We start from the raw sequence: 13859 nt of genomic DNA, 5'->3' as shown, positions 1-13859 counted from the left end.
GTTTTGCTCTAACAAACTTTTGCACCTTCTTTCTTTCTTGATGCTTTTTCTGTGAGTACAGTGTAAGGTTTGTAGTTGTTGCTGGTGGGCAGGGAGCTGGTCACTTTCTATTGTCCCAGCAGAGAACCTGGTGCCAACATCATTCTAGAAACAAGTTCTTTATTTCTTATAATCCGATGCCCAGCAATCCATGGTCCTATTTTCCCTGGCTGGTTCTTCTGTGCTGACAGCATGGAGCCTGCTTGGGATCCCCCACCCCCCACCCCTTCCCTCCCTCCCTCCCTCCTCCCTCCCCTGTTTACATGCACTCACTCACTCTCTCTCTCACAATAAATAAATAAACTTTAAAAAAAAATACATTTGCGGGAGTTCTTCCTCAACATCCTGTGCCTGTTAAAAGCTTAAAAGTTTCATTTCTTTATTGTGTACTTTTTAAGGATTTAAAAACGATTCAATGACTAAGGAATGTTGCTTGTCTGATAATACTTGGCATCCTTTTTACTGGGGCTTGCAGTCAGGTCGGGATAATAAGAAGTGGACATTTTACATGGAAGCAATTGGATAAAAGGTATGATGAAAGCAAAAAGGCAAAGGTTTTTCATAGAACAAGGAGGGATTCACTTTGGAGAAGTGGGAGATCCAGGTGGAGCCAGATTATTTATGGAGGACCTGATTCCAGAAGAATGACTTGATTTCACCTAGAAAATAAACTTCTTTAGGAAATGAGTGACAAAACCAAAGTACTATAGTATTTAAGGATGACTGGCTAATTTGGCTAAGATTTGTAGGTGGAGGAGCAGGTCGTTTGAAGTGAATATTTTTAAGTTTTTATTGTTTTATTTTTGAGAGAGAGAGAGTGCGAGCAGGGGAGGTGCAGAAAGAGAGGGAGACCCAGCATCCGAAGCAGGCCCCGGGCTCCAAGCTGTCAGCACAGAGCCTGACGCGGGGCTCGAACCCATGAACCACGAGATCATGACCTGAGCTGAAGTCTGGCTCTCAACGGACTGAGCCACCCAGGCGCCCCTGAAGTGAATATTTTTGAGGACGGAAGAATGTAGTGGACGTGGCTTAAATTCAGTCCGAGTGCCCGTGGTGGCATAATTGTGACTGAGTTAGCCACTTCTGCAGAAGACAGGAGTGTTCAGCACAACACTGATCCATGCTTGACCTGGCTACCACGGCTTCTGCCTTTATGCCATTTATTAGAGCTATTTTAGGTTGGAAACTTGGTGGCATTAATGTTTAAGAAAGAAAGGAGGAGCCAAGTAGAATGCTATCGCCTGACCTGATTTCATTGTGAGCACATTCTAGACTCATCTCAGTATCCAGTGGAAGAGAAAGTTGCCTCAAGGTGGTGGGGGGAGGGGATTTCCATAGGTTAAAAGCATGGGCTTTACAGTCATATGGATTTGGATTCAAATTCCAGGTCTTTATCTCACAACATTTATTAGTGGTGTGACCTGGCAAGTCCATGGCTTCAGTTTTATAGCTGTAAAATGGGAATATTTAGTTTAAGGTTGTGCTGAGGTTCAGTTGAGATAATGTATTTTAAGTGTTTTGAACAGTCTGGGTAACTAACATTAAACGTTAAAGACAGTAGGTAGTATTGATCATTGCAGATTCAATGGAATTGAATTTTCATATTTTGATGAAAGGGAAAATATCATTATTCAATTTGCTAAATTTAAATACGTTGTCTTCTGGGGCGCCTGGGTGGCTCAGTCCGTTAAGCATCTGACTTCAGCTCAGGTCATCATCTCACAGTTTGTGGGTTCAAGTCCCGCGTCAGGCTCCGTGCTGACAGCTCGGAGCCTGGAGCCTGCTTTGGAGTCTGTGTCTCCCTCTCTCTCTGCCCCTCCCCGGCTTGCACTGTATCCCTCTGTCTCTCAAAAATAAATAAACATTAAAAAAAATAAAAAAAATAAATATGTTGTCTTTTTTCTAAGGAAACATTAAGCTTGTGGTTGGGTTATATCTGCCCATTTATTGGCCTTCTTTACCGAGTCCTACTTTTGCCTAGTGAGCGTCTTGTGTGTTTTATATTCTGTTCAAGCTGAGTTGTCTCAAATCAAAGCAGAAATAATCTTTCTGCCTTCAACTTCCTAACTTGACTGCCAAGACAGGCCTCTCATCAGGGAAGCAACCTGCCTTGTATGGGAAAGTTGGGGTTATGATCCATTGAGATGGGTTCGTTTCTTCACCTCTCGAGCATCTACAGGAAGATATTCTAATGTGGTCAGCATTCCCTGGCGAGAGGTCCGAATTAAGGTGGTGATTCTAATCACATTTGATGGTTCCTCATGGATTAAATTATGCTTTTGTCTCTGCTCCGTCTTGACTTTCCTTTGTCTCGTCATCTGTAGGTCCCTCGGCACTGCAGGAATGGCAGATTACGGGGTCTCGGCTGGCCAGTTTGTGGCAGTGATCTGGGATAAGTCATCCCCGGCAGAGGCTCTAAAAGATCTGGTGGAGAAGCTTCGAACGTTCACCGGCGACGAGGGCCAGGTGTCTGTGGAAAACATCAGCCAGCTGTTGCAGTGTGCGTGCCTGCACACATCGTCTTTGCAGGGCGGCAGGGGTTGGTGGGATGCTGCATTTATGTGGTTCCTCAATGTCCGAGTTGTTTTGGGTGGCAGACGATAGCAGTGGGTGGCCACGCTGCTGTTTTTCAGTTGAGATACAGTGGACTTCAGAGTGTAGTTGATTTGTAGAAGTCTGTTGTTTCTTATTAAATATTCCGCATTTTTTAAGCCCCCTTTCTTTTTTACTCCTTTCCCTAAACATAGGAAAGGATACAAAATTAGGAAGACTGAGGGAGAACAGCAGCTTCATTGCCCCTCTTGCTGGTGATGGTGGCCTCGTAACATTTGCTTGAGGGGGCGGTGTTCATTCTTCCAGGGCCAGGCCTACAGCCCTCGAGGGGGGCTTGGCAGGGGTTGGCAGATTGCCTCTGGGGCCCAGGTGCTTGCTGAGTAGAGTCTTCCTTTCTTTTCAGCTGCCCACAAAGAATCTAGCTTTGACGTTATTTTGTCGGGTGTAATTCCTGGGAGCACCACTCTGCACAGCGCTGAGATTTTGGCCGAGATGGCCCGGATCCTTCGGCCCGGTGGATGTCTCTTTCTGAAAGAGCCAGTAGAGACAGCTGTAGGTAAGGAAATCTTCCTTTGAAAGGCTAGAATTTAACAGCGTTCCATCTTTAGGTATGTTTACTGCATCTCTCTGAGTAGGAGGTATCATTTGGAGATCCTTCTCCTTGGTGGTAAATGATTGTACAAATCTGAAGCAGTGCACCTGAAGGAATTGTGACCTTTGATCCGTTCGGTAGTAAAATAGAAGGAAACTGCCCATCTGACAATGGCTGGGTCCTTCAACAGGCTGACTGGTTAAACTGTGGTACGTCCATACCACGGAAAACTCAGGAGCAACAAAAACGAATAAGCTCCTCATACGTGCAGCAACTTGGATGACTCTCCAGGGAATCGTGCCGAGTGAGAAAAAGCCAGGCTCAGAAGGTTGCATGCTGTGTGCTTCTGTTCACACAACATTCTTGAAATAGCAAAGTTATAGCGATGGGGACCACATTGAGGATCGCCACGGGTTAGGAGCGGGAGGCAGAGGATGTGTGAGGCGGTAAAGGGGTCGTCAGAGGGCTCCTTGTGATGGAGCATCCTGTATCCTCACTGTGGTAGTGCTCCCACAAAGCTGCAAGCGTGGTAAGGTTGCACAGAGCTGCACACGCGCAAGCAAGCTCACGTAAAACTGGTGACATCTGGGTAGCGCCGTGGACTCCCGGTGACAATTTCCTGGTCTTCACCGGTGTGCTATAGTTGTGAGATGTTACCATGGCGGGGGCGTCTACGGCCATACCGCCCTGAATGCACCCGATCTCGTCAGATGTTACCATGGGGGGGGAACGAGGCGAACGGCCCTTTTTAAAACAAAACAAAACAAAACAAAACAGGGGCGCCTGGGTGGCGCAGTCGGTTGAGCGTCCGACTTCAGCCAGGTCACGATCTCGCGGTCCGTGAGTTCGAGCCCCGCGTCAGGCTCTGGGCTGATGGCTCGGAGCCTGGAGCCTGTTTCCGATTCTGTGTCTCCCTCTCTCTCTGCCCCTCCCCTGTTCATGCTCTGACTCTCTCTGTCCCAAAAATAAAAATAAAAAACGTTGAAAAAAAAATTAAAAAAAAAAAATAAAACAAAACAAAACAGAACTTTCTATGCACCTGTAGTTATTTCTAACTACAAGTTATTTCTAATAACAAGTTAGAAAATAATGACTGGAAGTCTGGGAGTGATGAGTGGTCTTGTTGACTCATGTGAAACTAATGGTGGAATCCAGGAGGTAAAAGCCTCTCGTTTTTGCTCCGTGGTGAAGCTGTCAAAACACCGTCCAATTCTGAATTTTTTAACTTTTTCCATCAATGTGTGATGACTTAACTTAAAACACAATAAGAGAACGAATGTATTTTGAAATGCGTAGAGGTGTTTATGCGGACGTGTAGATTTGAGACGCAGACCGCAGATGACCAGCATTCTTTGCTGGGAACGTAGAGTTCGGGTGGCTGCACACAGTGTCTGCCAGAAGTGTACAGAGAGAACGTCAGTGCCCTACGTTTCCTCAGCCTCTTTCTCACTCGTTATCCAACATCCCCTGGAAGGTATTTCCAGGAAGCCAAGAGTGAGAAGAAACAGTAACAATGGAAGTACTATATGACACTTAAGAGCACAGGTAAGGGGCGCCTGGGTGGCTCAGTCGGTTAAGCGTCTGACTTCAGCCCGGGTCACGATCTCGCGGTCCGTGAGTTCAAGCCCCGCGTCGGGCTCTGCGCTGATGGCTCAGAGCCTGGAGCCTGCTTCCGATTCTGTCTCCTTCTCTCTCTGCCCCTCCCCTGTCCATGCTCTGTCTCTCTCTGTCTCAAAAATAAATAAACGTTAAAAAAAAAAAAAATTAAAAAAAAAAAAAAAAGAGCACAGGTAAGAGCACTTTGACCAACCAAAAGCCTGTGTCAGAATGCCTTCACCATTTCTGTTTTATTGGCTGCTGAACCAAATCGGATGGAGCCTTTATTGTTTTCCCTGCTTTGTCCCATAAAGTACTGATTGGGGTTTTCCTCTCGGCAGTTAACAATAGCAAAGTGAGAACGACATCTAAGCTGTGCTCGGCCCTGACTCTTTCTGGTCTCGTGGAAGTGAAAGAGGTATGTTGGTAGACAACGTTCTTTGCTGGGAATTGAAGCCTTGGGCGACCACACCCAGGATCTCTGTGAGTCAGTACAGAGAAACCCAGGGGAGTAACAGCCCTGAAGGTGAGGTGCAGTGTCGCGTACACTAGGAAGCAAGCCGGGAAGTGCTTTGTGTCTAAGACGCGTGATGCCGCAAAAGACAGAACTTTCTGGAACACCTGTCCTTTGAAGAGACTCAGCTTGCGCCCATGTGGGTTGGGGCGTGTTCCAGTCTCAGTACTGGTGTGGGGGTGGTGGCCACGGTGGCAGGGAGAGCGCAACACAGGTCCCTTAATGGACACAAATCCTAGGCCCAAGAGCGACACAGGCACCGGGACCATCCTCAGATATTTGGTGGGAGGCTGGAGCAGGTTGGGGGGTGGGGATGGGAATGCCATCTCTGATAGTTCAGTAGAAATACTGAGGTTAAATGGAGGTGTGCATATTTTCTACATTCTTCTTTGATGTTGAAACTTTCTTATGTGAGAGGTGAGTACTATACCATGACCACTGGTGATACCACCTGTTTGCCACATGACCTGGGGCCTTAGTTTCTTTACACCCACTCTTTCTTATTTTTTTCTTAGTTTAGGGTTTCTGTTTTATATTCTAAATAAGAGATGCTCATCAAAATTCAATTAATACTAGAGCATATAAACATAAAGTGACGTGCAGGCCTTCCTCACGCTTCCCTTCCCAGAGGAAGCCACCAACACGTTTTTTGTGTGTGGCTGCTGAGACCTTTTTTATATATTTACGCGTGTGTGTAAGAGAGAGTTTTTTGAGTGTAAATAAGGTTGTATATATACATTGTTCAGTCACTAGCTTTTCCCCCCACCTTTAAATGTCTTTTTTTTTTAATGTTTATTTATTTATTTTGAGAGAGCATGAGCAGGGGAGGGGCAGAGAGAGAATCCCAAGCAAGTTCCACACTGTCAGTGCAGAGTCCCATATGGGGCTCGATCCCATGAACCCATGAAATCATGACCTGAGCTGAAACCAAGAGTCAGACACTTAACTGACTGAGCCCCCCAGGTGCCCCTAAGTATCTTTGACATTTGCCCACCTACAGTGCATTGCCCCTCATCCTTCATGATGATGTGACAATATTGAGTGCTATGGATGGGCTAAGATTTATTCAACCATTCTGTAGTTGTTGGGCAGAGAGGTGGCATTTCCACATTTTTTTCTACCTTTATCAATCGTCTGCTACTTCTTCCCAAGAAAACATTTCCCTCCCGCATGGTCCTTTTTCTCTAATTCATTTCCACTCTCTTTGTTGTGGGCATGCTTCCCTGCTGTAGGCTGTGATCCTTTTCAACATGTCTGTTCAACGTGTCTGATTCATCTTCATAATCATAATCATTACAACCCGCAGAATGACTGGCATAGTGCCTTGTACCTAATAGACAGGTGTCTGGTAAATAATTTAGGGTTGGCTCAAAGTAAGCACACAGACGGAATGACACTCTAGGGGACAGGTCACTGAGAAACCGAATGTGAGGCATGAGGTGACATCTGTCATCTGGTGCTACTATATGCTTAGTACACAGAAATGAGTATTTGACGCCTGTATAGGTAGACATAGTACAACGTTATTTTGTGGAAAGAGTGTGGCCTAATGCTTTTGGTGTCTTGAATTCCAGCTGCTGCGGGAACCCTTGAGCCCCGAAGAGGTACAGTCTGTCCAGGAACATCTGGGTTACCAAAGTGACAGCTTGCTCTCTGTGCGCATCACAGGCAAAAAACCCAACTTTGAAGTGGGTTCTTCTAGTCAACTGAAGCTTTCTATTGCCAAGAAGTCTTCTCCTCCAGGTAAGACTGGCCTGAGGACCTTGTTCTGTCCAGGTGGGCCTAGAAGGACATGGGAGACATTGAGCCAGAGATCTGAATAGAGGCAGTGATGTCTCTAGAGGACCACTCCTTCCTTAATTTCAGTCATTTCCTAATGGAAGAATGTTTAATGTACTGTTGTCCTGGGCAGATTCAGATCCACATCTGACATAATGCATAGGTATTACTTAATTCAACCCCTTCTGCACCTGAAGACACTGAGGCCTCCAGATTCTAGAGGCCTGAGCATGTGGTTTAGCTCACAAAGTCTTTCCACACCCCAGAACCATGACATTTATTCTCAAAAGATCTCCCATTGGTGGTCATGGCCACTAAGAGTGCCCTGCTCCTCTTCCTGTGTGTCTTTTCCATGCTAGTAAAGTCAGCTTCTCTTACTTTGAGGATCTTGAGCCACTTGTGAACATATTTCTTCTCAGAAAGTTGCACTTGCCCTTTGCCACCCCTTCACCCTTCTGATCACTATTACGTGAGGCCCGAATTGAGAGAAATTTGCCCCAGCTGTGAAATGTGCGAAAATTTACAGGTATGTTCACACTGCTCTGCTTTGACTGGCCAGCCAAAATCTTTAAGAAATCCTCTGGAATCCCAGCCTTCGGAGTCATGGTTCCAGAATGGGTAGGGACGGCTTCGATGAGCGGTTTGCCTTGCGGAAGGCCTGAGCATTCAGCTGCACAGTGATCTGTGGAGATGCACTTACCCCCAAGGCCCATCTGAGGACCTGCCCACAGACTCGGGGCTCCGCTCTTTCAGGGCCTTCCTTGCACCCCACCCCTGACCCAGATGGAGCCGGGAGGTGTGAGGCTTGTGTCTGCAGCTGGTGTGTGTTACACCACCGCCACCGGCTCTGGAGCCGATTTTCTTGTACGTGACAGGTTCACGTGAGTCAGAAGCTTTGCTATTTATGATGGTTTTTGGCAACTTTCTCTCTGATCTTCAGATCTCCCTGCAGTAGGTGTAGGGAGTACGATTAGCCCCAGGTTCTAGGGGTGGAAACGAAGATAAGGACACAGCAACATGGAGTGAAGTCAGAAGCATTGGACAGACTCCTGTTTGTGGCTCTTTACTGCAAAAGTGGCCTAAATGTGAGGACCAGCTTCCTCACCTATAAAATTAGGACACCACATACTTAGCTTGTAAGATTCTTACCAGGATTTAATTAGGTAGCATATATGAAATACTTACCATAGTATCTGACACAAAGCAAGTGCTTAGCAAATGATGGCTTCTGTCACTGCAAAGCGATCGGCCCCAGGCCGTGCCTTCTCTAAGTGGTAGAGCTGGGCCTCGGACCCAAGCCTTTTGACTCCCGGTCCAGCGTCCCCTCCCAGAGTCTCAGTAGAAGGCTCACGTATGCCTGTGGTTTGTCTCTGGCTGCTTTTATGGAGCTCTTTTTCTTTTTGTGGGTTGGACTCAGTGAAGCCTGCCGTGGACCCTGCAGCGGCCAAGCTCTGGACCCTCTCAGCCAACGACATGGAGGACGAGAGCGTGGTGAGCGGGCACTGTGGGCACTGCGGGCTCTGCGCTGCTTTCTTGTAGGCCTTGCTGCGGGTATGAGTGGTCGTCATTGGGAGTGGCCTCTCCGGACTTGCAGCCGTAAAGCCCAGCACTGCGGCTGTGCCTGTCACTGGCATTTTTGATTCAGGAGGGAACTCCGCATTGGTGGCATTTTACATTTCTTTTTCGGCATCTCTTTTCCTCACAGGTTTTCTTGTTCTCACTTCATGTGATATGTTAAAGATTCTCGTGGGCATGCGTGAACCTGAAAAAAGTTTGTCAGCTTTATTTTATTGGCTCCTTTGGGCAAGTCACTGAACGCTCACTGTCTTAAGAGCAACACTTTCCCATCTTTGATCAGCACTGTCTATAGTAAAGTTCTTTATTTCTGCGACTGTTGAAATTCTGGAGATAGCAGGACAGGCTACGGTTCATGCCCCCGTAGAGCTTACAGATGAATTGTCCACACATTTATCAAAGAATTGCACACATGTATGTATCATTATTTGTCTTTTTCTCGGGAATGATATAAAACATATTTCATTCCCTTTTTCACATGACAGCCCTTCATATATTTGAATAAATATAACACTTCTCTTTTTGTTCTTCCTGCTCCCTCCCTACATACACACGCACTCACATTCTCTGCACGTTGTAACTTACTTCCCAGTCCCCTCACAACCGAATGCATCTTCTGTGGACATAGTTTAGATCCCTCCAGTGGTCAGCTGGAGTGTGATGATCAGCCCAGAATAGGGCAGTGGAGACCCTCTTTACGTGGACCTATAAACCCGCTGCCACCACAACCCGTTTTTCAGCCTTCTGTTAGCAGAGATCGTGACCATGTCACTAACTTCTTCGAACACCCTCCAGGATCTCATCGACTCCGATGAGCTGCTGGATCCAGAAGATTTTAAGAAGCCGGATCCAGCCTCCCTGCGGGCTCCTTCATGTGGAGAAGGGAAAAAGAGGAAGGCCTGCAAAAATTGGTGAGTGCTGGCGGAAGCAGGGTCTGCCGGGCTGCTTCTAGTGGCTTCTTGAGTCTCAAGGAATCGGAATACTTGACTGTTGTTAAAATATATATTTTATAGTGAAATCTATCATATATACAGAGGACTTTTTTAATCAGGTACACTTTAAACAGTAATGAAACGAACACCTGTGTACTGATTACCCAGGTGAAGAATCGGAAACATGACTCGTATCTCAGAAGTCCGCTCGACAGGCTCCCTCAGCTGCGTCTTGCTCCCTCTCGTCACAAATTACCATTCTCCCAAGTTTATGTTAATCATTGTTGGCTTATTTGATAGTTTACCACCTAGTGCGAAGCTCCAAATAATACATTCTTCAGTCGTGAAGACCTGAGTAGTAAGCCCACCCCCGATGAGGCAAGGACAGGTCAATATTCCACATCTGTGAAGTCTCCCGGTGAAAGATAAGATCTGCAGTCTCGTCTGGACTGGGTCCCTTCCAGGGGAGTCGGTAGGAAGAGTCACGAGGGAGTTCTCGGAAACCAAGGGCCTGACACAGGGAGAGCTGGCAGGTCCGCAGAGTGACGCAGTGACTGGTGACCAGCAGAAGTGTGGTCAGAGGGAGGGGCTGCTCTACGTGTTCTGATCCAAACCCGCCGGGACCAGAGCTCTCCTGTGCGGAGCAACCACGGCAGAACACACGTGTCCTCGGCAGAGCCTCAGGGTGTGGGGGGAGGGCATGGTGAGTGTCGCCCGCACACGGTCAACATAAGCCAAGGCCCTGGGCTGGCTTGCCCGCCCTCGGGTAAAAGAGTGGCCTGATGGCAGCTTGGTTGGTGACAGTGGCAGTCTTCAGCGTGTCTGTCTCTCGTGCCCCTGCCCCGTGCACACGTGTGACCTTGTCCCCAGCAGTGCGGAAATCTTGGGAGTCCCCTTCACTGTTCCCCTGAGGGTTCCCTTCCGTCTGCCTTACGTTAGCTTTTCCGTTTTTTGTATCCCTTGCTTCTTTCTTGGTTTTCTCTTTTCTCTTGGTAGAGTCCATTCTCCAGTAGTTTTTTTTAGAAAAGCTACTTGAGAGGTAAATTTTGTTTTGCACACTTTGTGTGGCTAAAAATGCCTTTTTTCTATTCTCATACATGATTGCCAATTTAGGTATGGAAATCTAGATTGGAAATAATTTCTTACATCATTTTGAGGACATTTCTGTGAAGAGGTATCTGGGGCCATTCAGTTTCTTGATCTTTCTGTAAGACCTCTTTTTCCATTTTGGAAGTTTGTAGAATTGTCTTTATCCCCAGTATCATTTTGCAATATGGGTCTGTTCACATCTCTTGCACTAGCCACTCGATACACCTTTTCAGTCTAGAAGCCACGTCCATGGCTTGGGAAATGTTCTTTAATTTTGTATACCATTTTTGTCTTCTCTCTTTGTTTTCTCTGTGACCTGTTACTCAAGATGTTGGATCCCTTTAATCATCCTGTAAATTTTTTTCTGTCACATTTTCTTTATGCTTTACTTTCTGGGAAATTGTGCAGGTTTATCCTCTACACCTTTTGTTAAGTTATTTTATTTCTATCATGGTTATGTTTTTTTAATATTTGTTTATTTTTGAGAGAGCATGAGCACACATGTGTGCATGTTGGGGAGGGGCAGGGGGAGAGAGGATCCCAAGCAGGCTCCTCACTGTTAGCGGAGAGCCTGACACAGGGCTCGATCCCACAAACCGTGAGGTCATGACCTGAGCCAAAACCAAGAGTCAGAAGCTTTACTGACTGACCCACCCAGGGAACCCCTCTACCACCATGTTTTTAATTTCTAAGATTCCATTTTTGTTTTGACTTTTTTCTTTTTTCTTTTTTTTTTTAAGCACAGTGTCCTATTTTTATTTTGTGGGTGTGATCTCTTCTCTTTTCTCCCGAGGTTAGTGATAGTTCTTTGCAGGTTTTTTCCTCCCTGCATAGTCTCTGTTTCTTCCAAGTTGCCTTTTTTTTCTTTTTTTTTTTTAGCTTGGTCTCTCACTTCGAGGTAGAGGCCTTCTACCTCCCACGAATCTTGGTTGTCTCCAAGATAAGAGTGGAGGACAGAAAGCTCCCTGGGAGCCCTGAGCTCAGCGGGGAGTTTGTTGGCTGTGCTTTAGTGACAGGAGCCAGGGTGGGCCTGTGGGGGACTCGGCCAAGTCAGTATCTCTGGGTCTTTCCCTTTGGGGTGTTAGATTTCGCAGAGAAGGAAGGGCCTTTCTGGTGCAGGCAGTTCCTTTGGAGGGTTTGGGGTGTGATGTGGGTTGGGGGTTGGCCACCTACGTGGTGGTGGCTTCCTCACTGCCTGGTCGGAGTTCAGCTCCCCTCAGTCGGAGTCCCTTCTTCCCCTCCTGCTTTGCAGCACCTGGCACCGCATTGCTGCTGTCCCCTTTCCCGTAGCCCCTGTCGTTGGGGGGTTATGTGTTCACTCCAGTTTTGGTGGGACCTTGAGGGAAAGTAAAGTAGAGGCATGAGTGCAATCTGTCCTCTTAACCTGGAAAACGCTGGTCTTAGTATTTTTGCATTTGTTTCATGGACGGAAAGGGTGGTAAAAAGTTAAATGGTGGCGTGTGGGCTTGCTGAGTCATCGGTGTTTTTTTTTTTTTTTTAAGTGTGAAAGTTGCCAGCATTCACAAATCAGGAGATTTCAAGTAAAAATCCAGTGTGTTTGTTTTTTTTTGTTTGTCCTTAGCTTTGGAAAATGTGCCAACACTGTCTGCTTCTCCCCAGTGTGTTAATCGGCCGAAGCTGAGTAGTGGCCGGCCTGTGTAGACAGGGCGTTTCCCTCGGGGCCACCCGCTCCCCACCACTCTGTCTCCCTAAACGGCCTCACACTTACCTCATCAGCCTGGCCCTGTGGGCGTGTGCGTTAAGACATCCTGGTGTAAAGAGAAAAGTGTGAGGGCGGGCTTGGGCTCTGCCAAGGATTTGGAGCCCCTGGGTGGTGGCTCGTCTCACTCACAAGCTACTGATGTCCCCGCAGCACCTGTGGCCTCGCAGAAGAACTGGAAAGAGAGAAGTCAAAGGAACAGGCGAGCTCCCAGCCCAAGTCGGCTTGTGGAAACGTAAATATCTGGATCTTTACTCAGTATTCACAAAACCCCCAGTGGTATTGGGCATCATCCTAAACCCGGCACAGACTAGCTCCCGCTCTCACTTCCTGCCCAGATATCTAATTAGGCAAATACGTGAGAACGTGTGTGCGGGAGAGAGGTCATCGTCTGAAAGTGGGCTGGCATGCCCGCACCCCGGGGGGAAGCTCTTGTCATTTCTCGGTTTGGGCCCCGTTCTTCCCACTTTGTCGTGGCCGGATGCTCTTCAGCCATGTGGCTGAGCTTGGCTATGATTTGAACTGCTGAGAATATAGAAATACGGCCTCTAAGGAACTTCTCCAGACCGCTGATTTTCGTAAAACCGGAGATCTTAAATACTCTTAGTATCTGGATCTCAGTCGGACCTACATATGCACCAGCCGTTCCCATCGGGCCTCTATGGCCATGTCAGGAAACGAGGGATCCCTTTCTTGCCCATGAATCTGGGACACGCTGACCCTCCACTTCCCCGTATGACTGTCTCTTCCCTCAACAGTGCTACCTGGGCGATGCCTTCCGCTGTGCCAGCTGCCCCTACCTTGGGATGCCGGCCTTCAAACCTGGGGAGCAGGTGCTCCTGAGCGCCAGCAATCTCAGTGACGCCTAGGAGGGGCCACCGTGGCGCACCTCTGCTCCTCGGCCAGCTCCTGCCCCTCGAGTCCCACCGCCGTGGTTCCTCCCACCTCCTCTGGATGTGCTCACTCTCTGCGCAAACTCCGATTGCAGGGGGTGCTGGGTAAACAGTGCGAAGCTGGCTGTGGGGTGCAGTGGGGTGCAGCGCTGCTATGTATCCAAAGACCAAGGTTAATAGGGCCTGGTTACTCTGAGTCAGGGGACCTCTTTCTCCACCTAGTGTGAGGGAACGGGAGTGCGTCCTGAGGAGGCCCCTCTCCTGATGTCACAGTGCTGACCTCACACTCAGAGTATTAACACTCCGTGACGGAGGCCCTGCCCCGATTCTAAGCTCAGCAATAGTGCCACTACCTGTCTTCCAGAGCTGGTGGTTTACTCAACCTGCAGTTGTTGGTGACAGGAGTCAAGTGTCTCATGACCTCAGGGCACCAAAGGAATCACCCATTGGTTGCTGTGATCATATTCAGTGTCCCTCTGTCCTTTTATCCCCACCCCACCCCACCCCTGTTTTACTGTATCGTACCTGTCCTGTGGTTTCTGTTACTCTACAGTCATTAAAGTTGTGTACTTCTGCA

At 47.7% G+C, this 13859-nt stretch overlaps 1 protein-coding gene across 1 annotated transcript in view; it reads left to right on the top strand.

The window, feature by feature from the left end:
* The window catches only part of CIAPIN1 (cytokine induced apoptosis inhibitor 1), a 17020-nt gene extending 3161 nt beyond the window's left edge, over positions 1 to 13859 (top strand). The window contains exons 2-9 of the mRNA XM_060650698.3: positions 2364 to 2539; positions 2996 to 3148; positions 5122 to 5198; positions 6869 to 7037; positions 8491 to 8564; positions 9444 to 9559; positions 12543 to 12624; positions 13148 to 13859. Coding sequence (XP_060506681.1) covers positions 2383 to 2539; positions 2996 to 3148; positions 5122 to 5198; positions 6869 to 7037; positions 8491 to 8564; positions 9444 to 9559; positions 12543 to 12624; positions 13148 to 13258 — 939 coding nt within the window. The 5' untranslated portion in view covers positions 2364 to 2382 and the 3' untranslated portion in view covers positions 13259 to 13859. The remainder of the gene's footprint in view (positions 1 to 2363; positions 2540 to 2995; positions 3149 to 5121; positions 5199 to 6868; positions 7038 to 8490; positions 8565 to 9443; positions 9560 to 12542; positions 12625 to 13147) is intronic.

This window comes from Panthera onca, chromosome E2, assembly GCF_046562875.1.
Source record: "Panthera onca isolate mPanOnc1 chromosome E2, mPanOnc1 haplotype 2, whole genome shotgun sequence".
Classification (NCBI taxonomy): Eukaryota; Metazoa; Chordata; class Mammalia; order Carnivora; family Felidae; genus Panthera; species Panthera onca.
Note: the sequence above shows the minus strand (reverse complement) of the source record. Positions and strands in the feature narration are given on the sequence as shown.